This window comes from Myxocyprinus asiaticus, chromosome 1, assembly GCF_019703515.2.
Source record: "Myxocyprinus asiaticus isolate MX2 ecotype Aquarium Trade chromosome 1, UBuf_Myxa_2, whole genome shotgun sequence".
NCBI lineage: Eukaryota > Metazoa > Chordata > Actinopteri > Cypriniformes > Catostomidae > Myxocyprinus > Myxocyprinus asiaticus.
In genome coordinates, this window is record NC_059344.1 from 56,787,873 (window position 1) to 56,804,572 (window position 16,700).

The 16,700-nt window shown below is 36.8% G+C and overlaps 1 protein-coding gene across 2 annotated transcripts in view; it reads left to right on the plus strand.

Moving 5' to 3' along the window:
• Positions 1 to 16,700, plus strand: part of LOC127427846 (Kv channel-interacting protein 4-like) — a 268,897-nt gene that overhangs the window by 81,941 nt on the left and 170,256 nt on the right. Inside the window, exon 1 of one of the 2 annotated variants that reach the window (XM_051676084.1) lies at positions 3,812 to 4,215. The exons of the other annotated variant lie outside the window; for it this stretch is intronic. Within the exon in view, the coding sequence (XP_051532044.1) occupies positions 3,981 to 4,215 (235 nt within the window). The 5' untranslated portion in view covers positions 3,812 to 3,980. Of the gene's footprint in view, positions 1 to 3,811; positions 4,216 to 16,700 lie in introns of those variants that run through there. 2 annotated transcript variants of the gene reach the window in all.

Genomic DNA, 16,700 nt, shown 5'->3' on the forward strand with positions numbered 1-16,700 from the left:
GCAGTTGCTAGAGTGTTCTGTGTGGTTGGTAGGGCATTGCTAGTTGATAACTATGTTGTTCAAGCCAAAAGAGCCCACCCCAATTCTCCATGATATTCTGTCCCTAGATGTGGCTTGAATCCCTCCTTCAGTGTAAGTCTATGGGATGTTTTTGCCCATTTTATTGTGAACCAGGCAATTGAGGAGAGGTGAGCTATAGCTTTTCTAAGTGATAAAATGTAGGATTTCAAAGTCAACAAATCATTCATTTCTGTATGTAACGGTAGCCAGCTGGTATGTGATAGTTTTGCAGTGTTTAAACCTCACTCTAATGACCTTAAGAGACGCACTAGCAACCGAGGCTAGAGGCCATGACTTTTGTAGCCTCCTTGCTAGCGCGTTTGCCTCCCATTTCGGGGATTGCCAGTTTGAATCCCGCTCGGGGCGGGTCAAGTAGGACCGGTGAAACTGGTGCCGTGACCCGGATAGGAGTGAGGTTTAGGTGTGTGAGTGTAACGGTAGCCAGCTGGTACGTGTAGTACATAAGTTTGTTTTCATTGTTGTTTTGCAATTCCATTTTGTGGTGCTAGTGGTGCAGAAATTACATTCTTCAGCTTTAAATAGGTATTAAAGTAATATAATATATGTATAAACATGGGTTTAATTGTTAATGTGAATATACAGCATACATCATATTTACAAAGAGGTGTTTAATAAGACATTATAATTTTGTATGTATTAAGAATACCTTTTTAATGCATTATTTATACAGGCTTCATAGGATGTGAATTTTCTGTGATTATGTGCAAAGAAAGCACTGAAATCACAATAATCTGTCAGTATGCTGTAAATCAAACATGCCAAATGTTATGAAGCGGTTCCATTGAAATAGTGTTTCAAAACATCTTGTAAAGCTGGATACTAAAATTCCACATGTCTGCTTATATTTGGAACAAGTTTATGAATTATTGGCATGCAACTCATAAAGTCATATCAAACAAGTAGCTGTGAAACAGCTTTATAAAATTCACTCTACAATAACAGTGGGCACATAGCTTAATCTGTTTTGAAAATCTCTTCTTTTTGCATTCAGCCATATTCTTCTCTCTTGTCACAACAACCCAAAGTTCCTTTCAGAACAACACACCTCTTTGCTGAAACACTGTTCCTTTTGGAGAGCACCAGGGACAGCAAGGGGTCCAAATCTACTAGAGAATGTCACTTGTGGAAAAAAAGCTCTTTATTTTGAGTACTCTTCCTAAAATAGCTCTGTATGTATCAAGAATGACCAATGGGATTCAACTGCTCTTTCATATACAGTACAAGCCATTTCATCTGTCACCTGAATAAATGGCTTCTCTCTTCTCTCTAGAGCTGCCATAATGAACCTGAGCTTTCACTGGAATGTTAATGAATGTATTTTGACACAAAAAAGATGATCAGATGGTGAAAAGGTTTTTTTTTTTTTGTTTTTTCACAGTAACTGATCAGGGATCAGAAATAAGAGTTTGGCATAGACTGTAGATGTTTGAGAGTGTAGAAGTCTTGACACTGAATAATAATTCAAGAAAAGGTAATTATGATGAAGTTGATTATCAAATGAAAGAAATGATTTAATTTTCTTCAAAAAAATTAAGCATTCTTTTAGAAGCATTCAGATTTTTTTGCATTTTGACATTATCTTCATGACAATGAAATCCATCTCCCCCTCACCACCTCCAATTATTGTTAATATTATTATAATAATTATTATTGTTATTATCATTACTCATCTCATTTATCATTACTATAATGTGAAAAAAGTATATATACTTTAAAGGTGAAATGTGTAAATGAATAAGCCCCAAACTGAATTTTATGGACAAAGCAAACACAAAGAGCAATGTTTTGGTAGTGAGCTTAATTGTCATGAACTTCTAAAATAGTTTCATTTTCTTAATGCAAAATATAACATTTTATTATTATTAAATAAATGTGGGGGTGAAATGTGAACTGTCTATGTTTACATGAAATTCACCCTTAAAATGTCAGGATGTCATATCTAATGCACTCACTCACCTAAACCTTCCCCTCTCTCTCATATGTAATGCTGGAACATCCAAATCATTTGGAAAGTTCATGTAAATGAACTGTTTAAACGATTCACTTATATTTAGAAGTCGGTTCGTTTGGACGATTCAAATAATTGAACTGCTTCACATAAATGATTATGTGTTTTTACACATAATCATGTGATTATGATTATTTGTTTCTTTGTATCCTTTTTGAAGCAAAATATTTAGTTCATTGCTGCTGTTTGATATTTCTCAGTAACAACTGCACATCCACGTATCAGACCGCTCATCCGGGTATTACGAGTCATCTTTCCTGCTCCTCGACTCACTGTGAGATCTCTAGAAGTAAGCTAATAAAATCATTTCAACTCAGATCAATGTTTTATGTTTACTTATTTATTTATTTGGCAAGTAGTCTTGTCATAAGATGCATAATGAGCAGTCAGACGTTCATTATTTAAAAAATAATCACCAACAGAACTCGAACGAAAACCGGAGGTGGATTTCAGCTGTTCAGCGACTTCTCTCTTCTCACATAATTCCATAATTTCAACGCAAATCAATATTTTATGCCCATGTATTTATTTATTTGGTTAGTAGCCATGTAATAAGCAGGATATTGTACAGTTAGCCAGTTGTTATCGCAAAATAAAACCCTTCAGGGTGATACAAGATCCTGATCTCTCTGTCTGGGTTTGTTTCGTGATAACAACCAGCTGACTGTACATTATCCCTTACCTACAGTAGTGTCATTTTGCAATATAGAGTACATAAGGTTATCAATTTTTTTCCCCCCTAAAAAACATTTTATCCTCGTCCATTAGACATCATTGTTAATTATTAATACAATTATCATTAGTCAATTTTCTTACAAAAAAAAAAAAAAAAGGTTGTTTTATAAAGAGTAAGCATCTAGATTTCACCTGGGGCTTTTTCAACACACATATGCATTTTAGGGGGTAGAAGTAACATATGTGTTCTAGAGTTAAAAGAGTACCTTGATGTGGTTTAACTTCTTTAAGTTATGAGTAGCTTGTAGATTGGGAAGCTGCAGTTTCAAAGTAGCTTCATCAGAACTAGTGATATGAATGCATATTACTTACCTTGTGCACTGTCCTTTTATTTCGATTTGTACACCTGCAATTGGGAAATGTCAAGGTGTGTCATTTCATTTTTTTTTAACCTGAGTCTCTCTCTCTCTCTCTCTCTCTCTCTCTCTCTCTCACTCTCACTCACTTTCTCTCTCTCTCACTCACTTTCTTTCTCTCTCTCACTCTCTCTGTTTTTTATGCTACCTTCATTCTGTCAGCTATGCTTTGCTTTCACACCTCAGTCCCTCTCTGTTCCTCTCCTTTCCTTTTCTCCTTTCACTCTCGTTCTCACTCCTCCTTTATCTTCCCTCACCACATCTCTGTCCTATTCACCTTCTCTCAGGCAAGAGCAGGCTGTCTCTGTAGTCTCTCTTATCTTTAACCTCGCTGTCTGTGGCTTTCTCCCACTTTTTTTTACCTTTTGCGCTCAATCTCTTGGCACTTAGAGATGCCGTCTCCCAGAGTGTTTCAGAAGTGTTAAAGCATCGAAACTGGCAGCACAACAGCCCCATAATCGCCTATCATTGTTGGTTCTTGGACATTGACTCTCATTCTCTCTCCTTCTGCCCCTCCTCCCTCCCTCTGCCGTGCATTCACTCCGGGGCCCCGCTGGCACCGCCTCCCCAGCTACATTCATAGAAGGTGAAACAGCCACAGATGGTGCTCAGGCTCACAAGCAGTCGCTCTTCTACAACTGTGTGTGAGTGAAAGAGTGTGAGCGCCAAGAGACAGCTTAGAGGGACACAGAGGGGAGCGCTCAGCACCTCTGGGACATTCAAGCGCTCCAGAGGAAACATTTACGACGGCAGTGAGTGATCCCCCTTGCACATACTGGAAGAGCAGCGCACGGCTCCATATGAGCCGGCACTCACAGACACACAAGAAAGAGCAGGCACAGGCAGAACTCTGGGAGTGTGGCCACGGGGAGGAAGTTTTCCTCTGTCACCAAGTTCTTTTGAGGCTTAAACGTCGGGAAAAATCCACGGCAAGGAAAAACATCAGTATGAGCAGCTGCAGAAAACGATGCAAGCGTGAGATTCTGAAGTTTGCTCAGTACCTCTTCAGACTTATTACCGGTACACTCAATGCAGGTAAAGTTTAAAGTCATTTTCCAAAAGTTTGGAGCAATTCATTTTTGGCAAAGTGATGATATTTTTCTTTGTAAATGTTAGGCTAATAGATCAAATCAAATCACTATTATTGTCACAAGTGCAATGATGAGTGAAAAAACTTGGGTGCATGGATCATTGCAGTGATATAAGAAGGTAATATATACAATGTAAAGAATAAACAATATATTCACAATATACACTTAATACATTACACACCAGTTTTGGGGGTAACGTAATAAAAGTAAAGCGTGTTACGTAATCAGATTTCTTTTTCCAGTAACAAGTAAAGTAATGCAATATTTTTTATTTTAGACCATAATATCGGAGTTACTTTTTAAATAAAGAAATGCGTTGCTTTTGTACACATCTACTGTCCCTGTGTTGCGAGAAATCAGGAGTAAAAGTGTGCAAACTTCAGGGAGGAGATGTAGTGCAGGATGGGCATTGTATTTCTATAGAGTTTGAGGCCAGAAACTATTTAGCAGAGACGAGTCACTTCTATTTAAATGAATGAGAGAAATTGGAATGCCCAACCAAGAAGTTCTAGCACCCAACAGTCAATGGATGTAGAAAGGAAGTCCTGCCTTGCAGGTAAAAGAGCCAATCACCTTTTAGCTACAGACATCGCCTGTCAATCAATTCGCTAATGCACATAGCATTTCATGTTTTAACCTAATATGAGGTCAGCAACATTCGGTTGAGTGAAACGCGATTGAGTCGTGTGTTAATACACACTGCATTAAAAAAATCAGTAAACGCATTTAGGCAGAGGGATTATAAGACTAGTCTTCCACTGGCCACGACATGATACACAGGGTGAAATACTCACTCAGTTCACTGACTTATGCAGCTGAACTGCTCCGTGTTACAGCTCCCCTTAACTGGGAGAATGGGATGAGAAAAGCTGACTCTGGATCAGTGACTCCAAGCAACGTTCTACATCGATTGTGTATTTAGAAACAAAATGTCTTTGATACTAAAAATATTCTAAATTTTTGCTTTATAATAAACAAGTAGTTTGATTCATGAAATAAACCATTTTTATGACATTTTGGTGGCATTAAAAACAATTCCATTCAAGTTGTATCAGCATGCACCTTTGAAGTTGTATGCGATCAACCAGTGGCATCTGTACACACCGTGGATCAACTCAAAACAAGCGTGCACTGAGATGGCTTAAGTGAAAAATATTCATTTATTCATCAGACTTATTCCTTGACCATGTAAGGCTGGCATTCCCCACTGAATTTTATCCTGACTTTTGAAAAACATCTTAAGTTGACTCTGACATTGTTGATGGGCACAGCACATGATAATATATATGATTCAGGTTCAAGTGTTGGACTTTGCTGCTTTAGGTAAGACAGTGGTTATTGTTCATTGTTTATATTAGCTGCCATGTTGATGGAAAAACAAATCATGCATATTCATTTTATTGATTCTTTATTATAAATATAACGTGAAGACCTACTTTCTAAATATCAGTTTTTGTACTCTGTTGTTTTGACATGAGTGTTGTACAGTAACTATCATGACCTGTAATGTCTCTTGTATGCAATGCATGGCTTATTTGTATGGAATGCATAGCATAGCAGAAGAGAAAGTGGCTGTAAGAAAAAAGTAACTCAAAAGTAACACAAAATTAACATAACGCTTTACTTTCCATAAAAAAATTACTTTTTAATTAATTAAGTTACTTTTTTAAGGAGTGACACAATATTCTAACGAGTTACTTTTAAAAGTAACATTACCCATCACTGTTACACACTATCCTTATAGTTGCATGTTGTTTTAGTTGGATTTATGTGATATATTACCATTTCTTTTCTCTATCTGACAAGTACATGATTGCATTTGTAATGATGTACTGTATATAATACTTTACTTTGGTGAAAGCAAGCATTATATAGGTATCCATGTCTCATAAGTTGAGACAGTGCAGTGCATCTCAAACAAACTGCAGGCATATCTTAACATGATTTTGAAATTTGTTCTCTATCTTCTCCCTAATCTCTTTAATCAGGTCAATTAATCCCAGTCTACTGTCAATTAGGACGAGGCAAACAAATTTTCCCCATCATTTGCCAAATATAAATTGATGTGTCAGCTCTTTTGGGCTGAAATGGGCTCTGCTCCATATATTGCAACGTATTTACTCATTATCCTGTGCTTGGGTCTAGTTAAGAGTATTGTGCTATAGTTTTCCCAAAGTTGCTTCAAATAATGTAAAAATTGTGTTCCTCCTGTATTTGTGCAGCAGATCATATTTCAAGACTTGGTAGGTACACTGCACGAAAACATCAGTAAATCAAAACAAATACATGTGTTGACCTTGACAAATGGTTTACTTTTCCATGATTCAAGATAAGATGTCTTCTGTGGATGTTTATGAAGCAAATATATAGATACACTTGTGATGCTCTAATCTCTGAAAGAAATTAATCGCATTGTGAAAAAAAATAATAAGATACCTTAAATTTACCACCCAACACCAATCTTGAAATACAATGCATTTTGATCTATGTAGTTCTATGTTATATGTATAATAGTACTTAGTGCAAGATATTTGTTGCATATATGTTTCAGTCATTGCTGATTAAGTTAAAATGGTCTAACACAGTGGTTCCCAAGCCTGTTCCTGGAGGCCCCCCAACGCTGCACATTTTGTATATCTCCCTTTTCTGACACACCCAATTCAGGTCTTGGAGTCTTCACTAAACGAGCTGATGAGTTGAATCAGGTCTGTTTGATTAGGGAGATTTCCTCCAGGGCCTCCAGGAACAGGGTTAGGAACCACTGGTCTAACAATTTTACAATGTAGAGGAATTCACAGATAATCGTTAAGTTCTCATTTTGTAGTATGGACTGCAGTTTTCAGATTATGGTTGTGTACCACATCAGCGCAAGGAAGTTTTACTGTAGCTGATTCAGGCAAAAACTGATGAGATTTATCTGCGAGAGCAATATGACCTAAACATGTCTTTGTTTACTATGCCACACTGTGCACAGTTTTGTTTATTTTGGGTCGTTTATTGATTATAGTGGATATATTTTGCTCGAAAAGAGTATTACAATTGCTGTGTACAGTATGTCTGCAGTGCGTGCTTATGTGTCTGAATATGTGGGTGTGTTTGACAACAAACACCATGGATAGCAAAGACATTGCTTTGCTGGTCTTATTTTATAAATATGATGCATTAAAGTGAGCTGTGAACAGAGTTTTACATGTAATCTTTTTCAAAGATGAAAGACCTGCAGTGAAGGTTTCCAGTTGTGCTGCTTTTGTAGATTTGTGTAGGCGCTCTGATGTAGTGTTTGATCACAATCACACACTGACAGAGAAAGAAAGACTTTTCCTCATTAAACTCTTTTGTTGATTGGTGTTGTGTCTTGGTGCACTTGCCTTGCAGTTGTGTATTGGTGACAGGTTGTGCAAGGGATAGTTCACCCTAAAATTAAAATGTTGTCATGATTTGCTCACTTTCTGTGCTGGAAAGCAAAATGTGTTAGGTGGAATGTTAGCCTCAGCCACCATTCACTTTCATTGCAATAGTGACTGAGGCTATCATTGTTCCTAACATCTCCTTTTGTGTTCTAGGACAGAAAGTCATACAAATTAAGAACAACATGTGGGTGAGTAAATGCTTTTTTGGGGTCATTTTGGATCTTTTTTGGGTGAACTAACCCTATTCTATTATTTACTTAATTTTAGCATAAAATGTACTAGCCAGTTTATAATATAACAGTATACTAAGCAGTTTATTTAGGGGTCATTTGTCATAATGTGATGTCTTAGCTAAGGGTCTAGCTCCATTTAATATGAATGCAGTGAATCTATACTTGTTATTACATAGCCTTTTGGAATACTTGATTCTGATTGGTCAGTTCTACATTCAAATATTTTTGTATAATGACCACCAAACTGTATATTGTATACTGTCACTGGCAACCAATCTCCTACACTGAGCTAGTTTCATGTCTCTCATAGCACTCCTAGGTCTCTTTCTTATAACATAATAAAATAAACTCAAATTAATATTTCATGCTCATTATTTTTTTTCGTTAGTAGCCATGTAATAAGCTTGATGATGTGCATCCAGCCAGGCATTGCACACTTTTCCACTGCTTAAGTATAGATATACTACTGTATTCATTCATAATTCCCAACCGTGCCAAATGGTAATTTAATTTAATTGAATTGAGGGTCAAATGCATGAAAAATTCATTTATCCTCATACTGATGTCAGCTGTTTGGTGATGATTACCAGAAGATATCAATAATGAATTTAAAGTACTGGAAAGGCTATCTGGATCACTTCTGGGAGGGAACCCAATAATAGATAATGCTGAGTCAATGAAAATGAGTGTTGATTCTGATAACCTGGCAGACTGGCAGCTTTTCAGACTTTAAGTTGCTGGTGCTTGTCTTTCTGCCTTCACTTGACATCCTTGCTACATTGCTGTATTGATTCGGCTGAGACAATAAGACAATCTGCCTGTAGTTGGTAGTAGAACAGTGTTCTTTTATTGTACCCTGCTTTTCTTTGCTCACACTTAAAATATAAAGAAGATGAAAACAAATTTAACTTCGTTTTAAAGACCCCATGACATCACCTTTAGTCCGTGTGTGATTGCTTTGAGGTCATCCACGGATAAGCTAGTGTACTCCTACACATTGACAGAATTCCCATTTAGCAGTTAAAGGTGCAATATGTAATATATTTACTGTACTAAAGCATAATACTATCATAATATGTTATCAGAGATTTAGGAAACATGCTAAGTTGAAATACTGGCTTCTTCTAAAACAATGCTACAGCCGGTATATTCTACTTTGAAATGTTCGTTCCGGGCCGGAATTTCTGTTTGTGTTTCGGCCTGTGTGATCCCGCCCACTGCCCATTTCTCAATAGTATTTCGACACCCCAGGTTGCCAGATTTGAAACAAGTTAGCAGGCAAACACAGCGCGCTGAAGCCATGGAAGCCAGCAATACATCTACCTAACATTGACAGAGTTATAAAAAATCCACATGAGCTGGTTTGTAATTTGAAAACAATAAAAACACTGCAAACATATACATTAGCTGATCAACTAACAGTGTAAGACTCGTCCCTTGCCATTGTCCATTTGCTCGTTCCTGTTGTGTGTCCTCAACCTGGCAACCCGTGTGAGCTTTGAGTCTGGGGAGGAGGGGGCGGGGGAGACAACTCTCTCCAATATTTTGAATTTGGACTGCAGTACCCATTTTAAATGCTTGATGTCAATGTTACATATTTCTCCTTTAAATGTTTTATAGTAAAGGTTTTAAACAGCCAGTTATTGGATGCCTGTTTAGCGAAGTAACCTTTTTCGACCTGAATATGCAAATAACATTTCTAAAAGACATAAGAAGTTCAAGAAGTGAGTTCTAATGCAACAACTAATTGAAAATTTCATTATCGATTAGTTAGATATATGCGGCGAGCATGGAGAAGCTCAGTCAGTGACGTCACTTTACAGCCTTGTGAAAAATGTGTTTGCATGATAACTCGTTTGGAAAATGACAGAAACAAGTTGAAGCGAAAGAAAAAAAAAGACTCAAGCTGTCCAGCGCATGAGAGCACTTTTATGATGAGAGCAAAGTTAAATGTGGACCGGTTGCTGCATGAGGTGTGTTGACAAGAGTGCTTGTGCTGTTTGATGTGCTAGAGCAGCGCTACTCATCACGCGGCCCGCGGGCCACATGCGGCCTTTGAGTGATTTGATATTTTGTGGCCCGCGTTATGATATCATCAGAAATATATTTATCAGCAGCCTATCAAATCTGTATGAATTGTGAGGTGTATGAATTTCTACATTGCTGAATCACATTAGAGAGGGAATTCAACTGCAAGCGGATGTTATAAAATAAATATATAAAAACAGCAAATAATATCTGAGCATGGCTAATGTTATGAGAGCGGTGGTCGGTCTGTGCACGTGTTCATAGACAGTATCTACGATCTCTTGGATAGCTCATCATGACAACAGTATTTACATGAAAAATAACAGTTTTTCCTGCAGTGACGGCATTTAGACGCCTTCATGCAAATGCTTTTTAGTAATCTACTTCTGTGTAAAACGCTAAGGGGGGTTAACAAATCTTTGACTTGTCACTGAAGGACTTTTGGTGCTAATTTTGGATATGGGTTTATGAACACATCTCTGGTGAATGTGATGTTGAACACTCATGGTGTTTGTTTGTTGACAATCATAGTGACAACAGAACTGATCTATATCAGAAAACTTTTACACCCCTTATGTTTAAAATAATTACTAAAAGGGATAGTTGACCCAAAAATATAAATACTCCCAAAAATTCTTTCTTTCTTCTGCAGAACTCAAATGAATCTTTTTAGAAGAAAATCTCAGCTCTGTTGGTCCAAACAATGCAAGTGAATAGTTTAACTTTGAAGCTCCAAAAAAGCACATGTCTTTAGAAGTGATCTGATAGGTGTGGGTGAGAAACAGATCAATATTTAAGTCATTTTTTACTATAAATCTCCACTTTCACATCTGCAGTCACATGTGGCCACTTTTTAGTTTCACTTTGGAGTGGAGTTTTATAGTAAAAAAGTCAATTACTTGTCTCTCATCCACAGAGCTGAGATATTTATTTATATTTTTCCGATAAAATCATGAATTTTCTTCGGCAGAAGAAAGAAAGTTATCTCACATCTGGGATGGCATGAAGGTGAGTAAACAATGAGAGAATTAAAATTTTTAGGTGAACTATCCTGTTAACTAACATTCCAACATTTTTACTACTGTATAAAATGTTTACTTATATATAATATAAATCACACTTATATATATATGTCATTTTTAGGTTTATATATATATATATATATATATATATATATATATATATATATATATATATATATATATATATGTATATATATATTGTATATAATCCTAAAAATTAAGAGTGCGACCCTTGAGGGTACAGGGATCCAGCTTTGCTGCCCCTGACCTTTCCGAAGTTGAGTAGCCCTGTGCTAGAGGGTTGTTTTTCTCCAGCACATCACTTACAGTTTACTGTTATTTTCCAGTGGTGAATTCTCAGGGCCAGCAAAGCTGTCTCTACTGGCCTAACATGCCTAATAAATAAATATTTTGTCATCCTTTAATTCTCATTTACCTTTTTGCCTATGTATTTTCAATCGTTTTCCACTACTAATTCATCTACAAATGGCTGTTTCACAAATTGCATGCCCGAAGCCGAGCTCATTAGCCGAAGCAGCGTGTGAGTCTGAGCTCCACCCCTTAGGCCTTCAGAATTTCTACATTTCAGATTGTCAGATTCATCAGCTAATCAGATTGATTTATTTGTTCTTGGTGGGTGTAGTCTTTAAGATATGTCCCAGCTGAGACCTTCTAGCTGGCCTTGAGTGACGCAATCATGCTTTAAGTGAGATACGTAATTTTAAAGCGAAGAGTGCAAGATCTATAGCTGACGAGTCAGCTGTCACTGCCGCTATCACCATTGAGAAAGAGATCCTTATAAAAATCCAAGATGTAAACAGGAAAGGAGGGCTGAATTTCAGTTCAAGCAAATTGGTGCTTTTTGCATTGTTATAGCAACATCAGGCATTTTCTAAGTGTAAATTAGGCCGCTTGAGCATTCAGTGTCGGTTCAAGTTTTGAAAAGTTACCATGTACCCTTATGAAACAAAATTTATTGCAAGCAACATTATAATAGCAAATATTATTAGACAGCTTTATCCTGGTATTAGACCTCCTTGGTTTTGGCTTTCGTGCGTGGACGTGTTTATAAAATCTCAATTGGTATTATTCGTTGGCTGCGACATAATGTATGATGTCCATAGGCATAGAGTGTCGTATTAATTGTAAAACAGTTTTTTCTTAATGGCATGAATCGCACTGAAGGCCTAGACTTAAAATGCATGGGCCACCACTGTTATTTTCTGTGTTTTATAATGTATAAGTATTATGAATTCAAGGCGTGCATTTCATTTTCGCAAAACCGTTTGTCTTTACCACAAGCGAGTCTCTGTTAAACTCCACTGGGCAAGCAAATGTGAGAAAAGGAGTGCCATCATTTTGATTAACCTGTGCTTTGAGGCAATGTATTAAAATTGTGCAGCTTTCATTGATATCACACTGATATTTCAGATGTCAAATTGTGCCAGTTTTAATGTGCATAGATGGTTTCCACTCATCATATAAGCACATGTAAACCATGAGCATCGGGATATGATTTTTTAGCACGAGAGTGAATCTGCACTACGTTTACATATGATTGTATTAAATTTAACTGTATATAATGCTGAATATATTGTATACTAATGCAAAGGGTCCTGATATTTGATCGTCCTGATAATGCTAAATGTAAAGTCTGATATATCCAGTAAATTTATACTATGCCAAATATTATTTTACTGGATAAGCATACACTACCATTAAAATGCTATTTTTGAGAAAATAATATTTTAGAAGCATGTTATCAGTGCATACTTGTCAACACTCCCAGATTTTTACCGGGTTCTCCCGATTTACAATTTCCCCCGATAAACGCATGATTTTCCGCATCCACACTTTGCTCATGAGAATGTATTAGACCTCCAGGTAAGGTTGCCAGCCATCCTGTAAAATACAGGATCGTCCCGTTTTAAATATGAAATGATGTGTCCCGTATCAAATTAATATGGGATGCAATTTTTTACCCATAAGCTGGTCAGATGGTGTCACATTTTAATAAAATACAGGAACTAAAATGTATTTTTTTATCTTTAATTGAAGAAATAATCAAATATTAATTAATTATCAAAATAATCATTAGTTGCAGCCCTAATAGTGTCATACCCATAGTTATGGGCCAATTATTGCATATGTTTAGCTATTGCATATGTTTAGGCCTGATTTCAGTAAAGGATTGGAAATGAGTATGTGATACATGTTATCTTTAGAAAAACAAGTTCTTTGTATTGTATTATAGAAACATTTTGTATATAGAAAGACAGTTCAGGGTTTAGCAAAGGAAAATGGGACAAAATTATGTTAAATGACAAAAAGTTGTCTTTTTGTGTTGCCAATTGTAATGTAACTAAACATTTCAAGCTCAAATTTTCATTTAAGAGTCAGATTTCCTTTATCTTATCAAGAAATGCACATACACTGAACATACTGTAAGTAGAGTGCTTATCATTTCTGAAATTGTTCATCCTCCTTTCCTTTGCTTGCTTCCTTTCCTCGCTTTCTTGCTCCTCCCTCTTAGGAAATGAGGAAAGGATGCCAGAAAAAGAAAACGAGGACGGAGGAATCAAATAATCGTAATACAACCTAATAATGCAAGATGCACTGTTAAAGTATGTTACAGTTATTGTTTATTTAAACCGCAAAGGTGAAACATGAAAAAAATGTTGTGTTAGATTTGAAGGGGGAGGATAACCTGTGTGTGCATCTGGTGATTTGATTAAAAAAGTATTCATCTTAGGTAGCTCCTGTTCCTCCTTGCTCAAGTGTCCTGGGTAAGCTTCCTCAGTCCTAGCTACACTGTGGTGCATTTAGAGAATTGATACATCCTTCATGACTTTGATCGGTTTCCAGGTCAAGGGCTTGAGGACGGAATAGTGAGGAAACAAGGATGCACAATTTAAGACATTAGAAGCACCCATAGAAGCTACTCAGTTGTTCGAGAGAGGTGATTGATCACCTGAAGAAACCAGTCAATTATGAAGCCAGATCTGAGCCTGAGCCTGATTGGATTTGATGTGTAGAACATCACAATGGGACACAAGGAAATCTGTGTCCAGGGAGAAATCAGCTCATATTGGTTGCTCGGTTTGCACCCAGCACAATGAAGCAATTAGTCCATTTTTTATATTTGATAAGCTACATAATAGAATTGCAGATTTGGAATTTCTAATTTCATGAATATCCTCATTTATGTTACAAATATGTTGTAGTCTTTAATTAATTAATCTGGTTTACTTTGCCTTTGTTTAAATAGAAGGTTAAATGGTTGCAGCCAGCTGGGTTTCCATCCAACTGTTTAACATTTCTTTAGGCGTATTTCAAAAAAATGTGACTAAAGAAAATGCGAATCATTGCACATTTCCACTTCCACTTCGTCATGGGGTTATCCGTTTAGCGGTGTAATCCCAAAAGCATAGTTAGCCAAGTATGGTCGCAAGTTCCTTCATTACCAACATACTGCAGTGCAACAATTTGCTATTTCCCGAAAAAGTAGTTCCAATGAACATTCGCAAACAGCATCGCACAGTTGTGTGGTTGGAACTACAGCTCTCCACCATGTGGTTAGAAGCAGAATGTCTTGTTAGTGTGCTGTGTGGACATCATTTGACTTCACTTAGGCTTCTATGTCTTTAATTCCATATATATATATCTTTCATTCTGTCAAGACTTTGACCACGTTTACATGCATTTAAGACAACACCTTATTCCAGGGTTTTGCAGAAACGGCATTCTGAAACATCACATAAAAGAATGCAGCTGCTTAAGGGATTAAAGGCTGTTTAGAGAAAGTGCTTTATCACTCACAGTTTCTGCCAGAGAACAAAGCTTTAATGTGTTTATGTTAACACATAAGTAGCGTTCATATGTTTTTGAAGAGTGCGCATGTGCGTTTGTGCTCAAGTGCATCAGTAGAGCCCATGTATCTGATCCAGTATATTGCAGCATAATGTATCTGTTGCATTTCACAGTGCACACCATTTCCCTGTCTTTAGTAGCTTTCTCGCATTAAACGGCTTTCTGGTGTATGTATAAATGAGCTTTTATAATTGTATATTAAAAGAAGTTATTACTCCACCCCCTGCGTAACATCATTAATGACATTTCTTGTAAGCAGACTTGCGGCAAATTGTCCATTGTTGCCAAAGGTTTGTAGATTTTATTGGACCCCCCCTCTAGATTGTGTAGGCTTGGTCTTAAAGACACACCCACCTGCTGGTGATGCCAATCGGAGGATGGAGACACGGCCCATGTTTTTTGGTGGTGTATTGACATCCAGGAATTCTGGTTGAAGGTTCTGAGTTTTGTGTGTGACGTGGTGGGCACTCGGGTTTCGTTTTGCCCCAGACTCTGTGTTTTGGGCGATGGGGCGGTCATCTATGTGGGGAATAGTTACATAGAGAATTGGGTTCTGACCTGTGTGATGATCGTCAGGCAGATTATTTTGATGGGTTGGAGGTCAGCTGGTGTGCCCCCATTTCGGGAGTGGTGCACGGAGCTTTTGAAGAGGTGTCATTTGGAAGACGGGGTAACTTAGATTTGTTTGTTCGGAATGGGGCAATTATTTTTATTAAAAATTATTTTTATTATAATTATTTAATCCCAATGGGGATTGGGAGGAGTGGTTGTGGGGTTTAAATGTTGATTGTGTGTGTATATATATATATATATATATATATATATATATATATATATATATATATATATATATATATATGTTTTTGCTTTTCTTTATTATTGTAAGATTTAATTTAAAAAAATGATTACAAAGCCCTGCTTTTGGATGCTGAAACCTTTTAATTTTAACACTTGATTTTTTTAAAAGGCATCATGGAGCCAGAGGACAGTGGCAGCTTTTTGTTACAGTGTGGCCTGGCTCTTCATTTGAAATCTGTCTTTTTGTTCTCGGTCTGAGCACAATGTAATGTGCCATTTTTTGTTATTCTCCATTTATCGCTCTCAGCTGTCACAATCATCCACCTCTGTAATATATCATCCATTTTTAGGGGGACAGGTCGGAATACTTGGCACAGGATGTGGAACAAAGTCTGCCTTTTGTCTTTGGGGAAAGGAAACAAAAATGGCCTCTATTTTCTAATCTTGCCCGTAAGCATCTGCAGAACTTTCTCTTGGATTATCACATTTTATCTCTCAAGCAAACCTCTCAGGTGCACATAGTTTAGACATTTTTAGCATGCAGCTCAGCATACTACTATCAGTATACTACTATAGATTTCAAGTGATTTGATTTGGTTTGTCAGTGCAATTTGTGGAGGTCTTTGAAGGCTAAAATCCTTCAATTCCTTGACATTGTGCTCTTTTCTTCTTTACACTCTTGCAGTGTGAGGTATTATCGGCTGCTTTCACTGGACATAATTTACACATAAACAATTTACAGCTTCCATTTTTACTTCTATGATATGTGGAAATATGAGTGAAATTGTGATGCTATGCATTCTGACAGTGTTTCTTTGGTTTTGCTTCATGACAGAATTTGTAGCAGACATCTAATGGCAACTCAACACCTTTTTAATGTTTATTGTAAAAAGCAATACAAATTTTCTTAAAATCAGACAAAATGTATTAATAGTGCCATGAACTGCATAGATATGCATGAGTATTCTTACGTAAAGTGTGGTTCTAGCATATTTACGTTTCCATATACACTGACACATTCAATATTGATGTATTGACAGTATCTAAAACATGAATAATTTTACATAT